Here is a 1,734-nt window from a genome sequence, read left to right as displayed (position 1 = left end):
GTTAGCAGGTATGTACAGGTAAGCACAAGGCACTTTAGATACTTTATAGGTGTATACAGGTATGTGCAAGGCACTTGAGGGTACTTGGTGTGTGTGTTTAGGTACGTACAATGCACTTGAGGGTACTTGACAGGTATGCATGGGTACAAACGTGGCACTTTAAGGGTTCACAGTGGGTATGTGTGGGTTTGCACAAGGCACTCAAGAGTACTTAGCAGGTATGTACGAAGCATTTGAGGCTCCTTAGCAGGCACAGTGTGTACAAGTATGTACAAATGGTAAATGGACTGCACTTGTATAGCACCTTTCTAGTATCTTATCAAGATACTCAAAGCGTTTTACAATACAATCTGTGCCTCATTTACCCATTCATCCAGCACTCTACTAGATCTCTACAAAGACTAATCAGAGCTTTAGATCACATTCATACACCGATGGGACACATCGGAGGCAACGAGGGGTTTAGTGTCTTGCCCAGGGACACTTTAGCATGTGACTGCTGGTGGAGTCGAACCACCAACTCTTGCATTGGAGGACAACTGCTCCAACCACTCAACCACAGCTGTCCCCATAATGTACAAGGCATATGAGGCACTGCGCACCCTGTAGGATCCCTGTACCGGGCTGAGTTATGTATTGGTAATAAAATGTACCGAGCTGGTTTGATTGTCAGCTTGGCTCGTTCTGACAGATGTGACTTTCAGCTCAGTTGTTGAATACTGACTGAACTGCTCTGACCGTCTTTCTTTGAACTTCTCAGTCCAATTAAAAGCCTTTTAGTAAAAATGTCTCGAAGCTTTAATAAATGGGAGGATTAAATGACTGTGAACTGTTTTCCTCTAACACGCCGGTGTTGAGTCCAATAACTGTGCCTGTTTCAGGACCAGAACATGAACGCCCCGTCTGCAGCGTGTTGTGCTGATGACGAGGAGGATGAAGAGGGGGAAGCAGCAGATATGGAAGGTATCGCCTCGGTTCTAATGTTAGTAAAACAAAGTGAGGCTCAGGAGAAATGCTGAAAATCTGCTGCTGTTGTTTTCCAGAGTATGAGGAGAGTGGGCTGTTGGAAACGGACGAGGTACGTACGGTAGGAGCTGCAGCGTAGACGCCGAGTCTGCGTTCAGTCAATTGTTTTCCTGTTTCATTTATCTGGACATTCTCGCTACTCTTAGTTTGTTAGCATTTTGGTCATTTTAGCTTCTAGCTAGCCTTTTATTTACTTTATTTGTTAGCTACCATTTAGCTTCCAGTTGTCTAGTTTTAGTTTTTCACTTAGCCTCCAGCCTTTTGATATTTTTTACTTTTAATTCAATTCAGTTTATTTCTATAACTCCAAATCCCAACATACGTCAACTCAGGGTACTGAACAGAAACATTCACAGACTTTATAAAAGTCAATTATGAAAGTTCTGTATCTGAGGAAGCAGCAGGTTGTGTTGAATCTTCACTTCATCACAGTCTCTCAACCCGAACAAGAACAAAGGAGACAGTGGAAAGAAAAAACTCAATTTAACAGGAAGAAACCTCCAGAAGAACCAGGCTCAGGACGAGCGACCATCTGCTTCAACTGGCTGGTTTGAGAGGACAGGAAGTAGAAACAGACACAGAATGACAGATCCAGCTGTACTTTCTGTAGTCCAGCTGTACTTTCTGTAGTCCAGCTGTACTTTCTACAGACCAGCTGTACTTTCTACAGTCCAGCTGTACTTTCTACAGTCCAGCTGTACTTTCTAC

The 1,734-nt window shown here is 43.5% G+C and overlaps 1 protein-coding gene across 2 annotated transcripts in view; it reads left to right on the top strand.

Moving 5' to 3' along the window:
• atg3 (autophagy related 3) overlaps positions 1-1,734 on the top strand; it is a 29,090-nt gene that overhangs the window by 14,124 nt on the left and 13,232 nt on the right. For both annotated transcript variants that reach the window (XM_037696844.1, XM_037696843.1), the window contains exons 7-8: positions 882-963; positions 1,044-1,078. In XM_037696844.1, the coding sequence (XP_037552772.1) occupies positions 882-963; positions 1,044-1,078 (117 nt within the window). The remainder of the gene's footprint in view (positions 1-881; positions 964-1,043; positions 1,079-1,734) is intronic.

This window comes from Nematolebias whitei, chromosome 24 (assembly GCF_014905685.2).
Source record: "Nematolebias whitei isolate Nwh7 chromosome 24, NemWhi1, whole genome shotgun sequence".
In the NCBI taxonomy this organism is placed as follows: Eukaryota; Metazoa; Chordata; class Actinopteri; order Cyprinodontiformes; family Rivulidae; genus Nematolebias; species Nematolebias whitei.
Note: the sequence above shows the minus strand (reverse complement) of the source record. Positions and strands in the feature narration are given on the sequence as shown.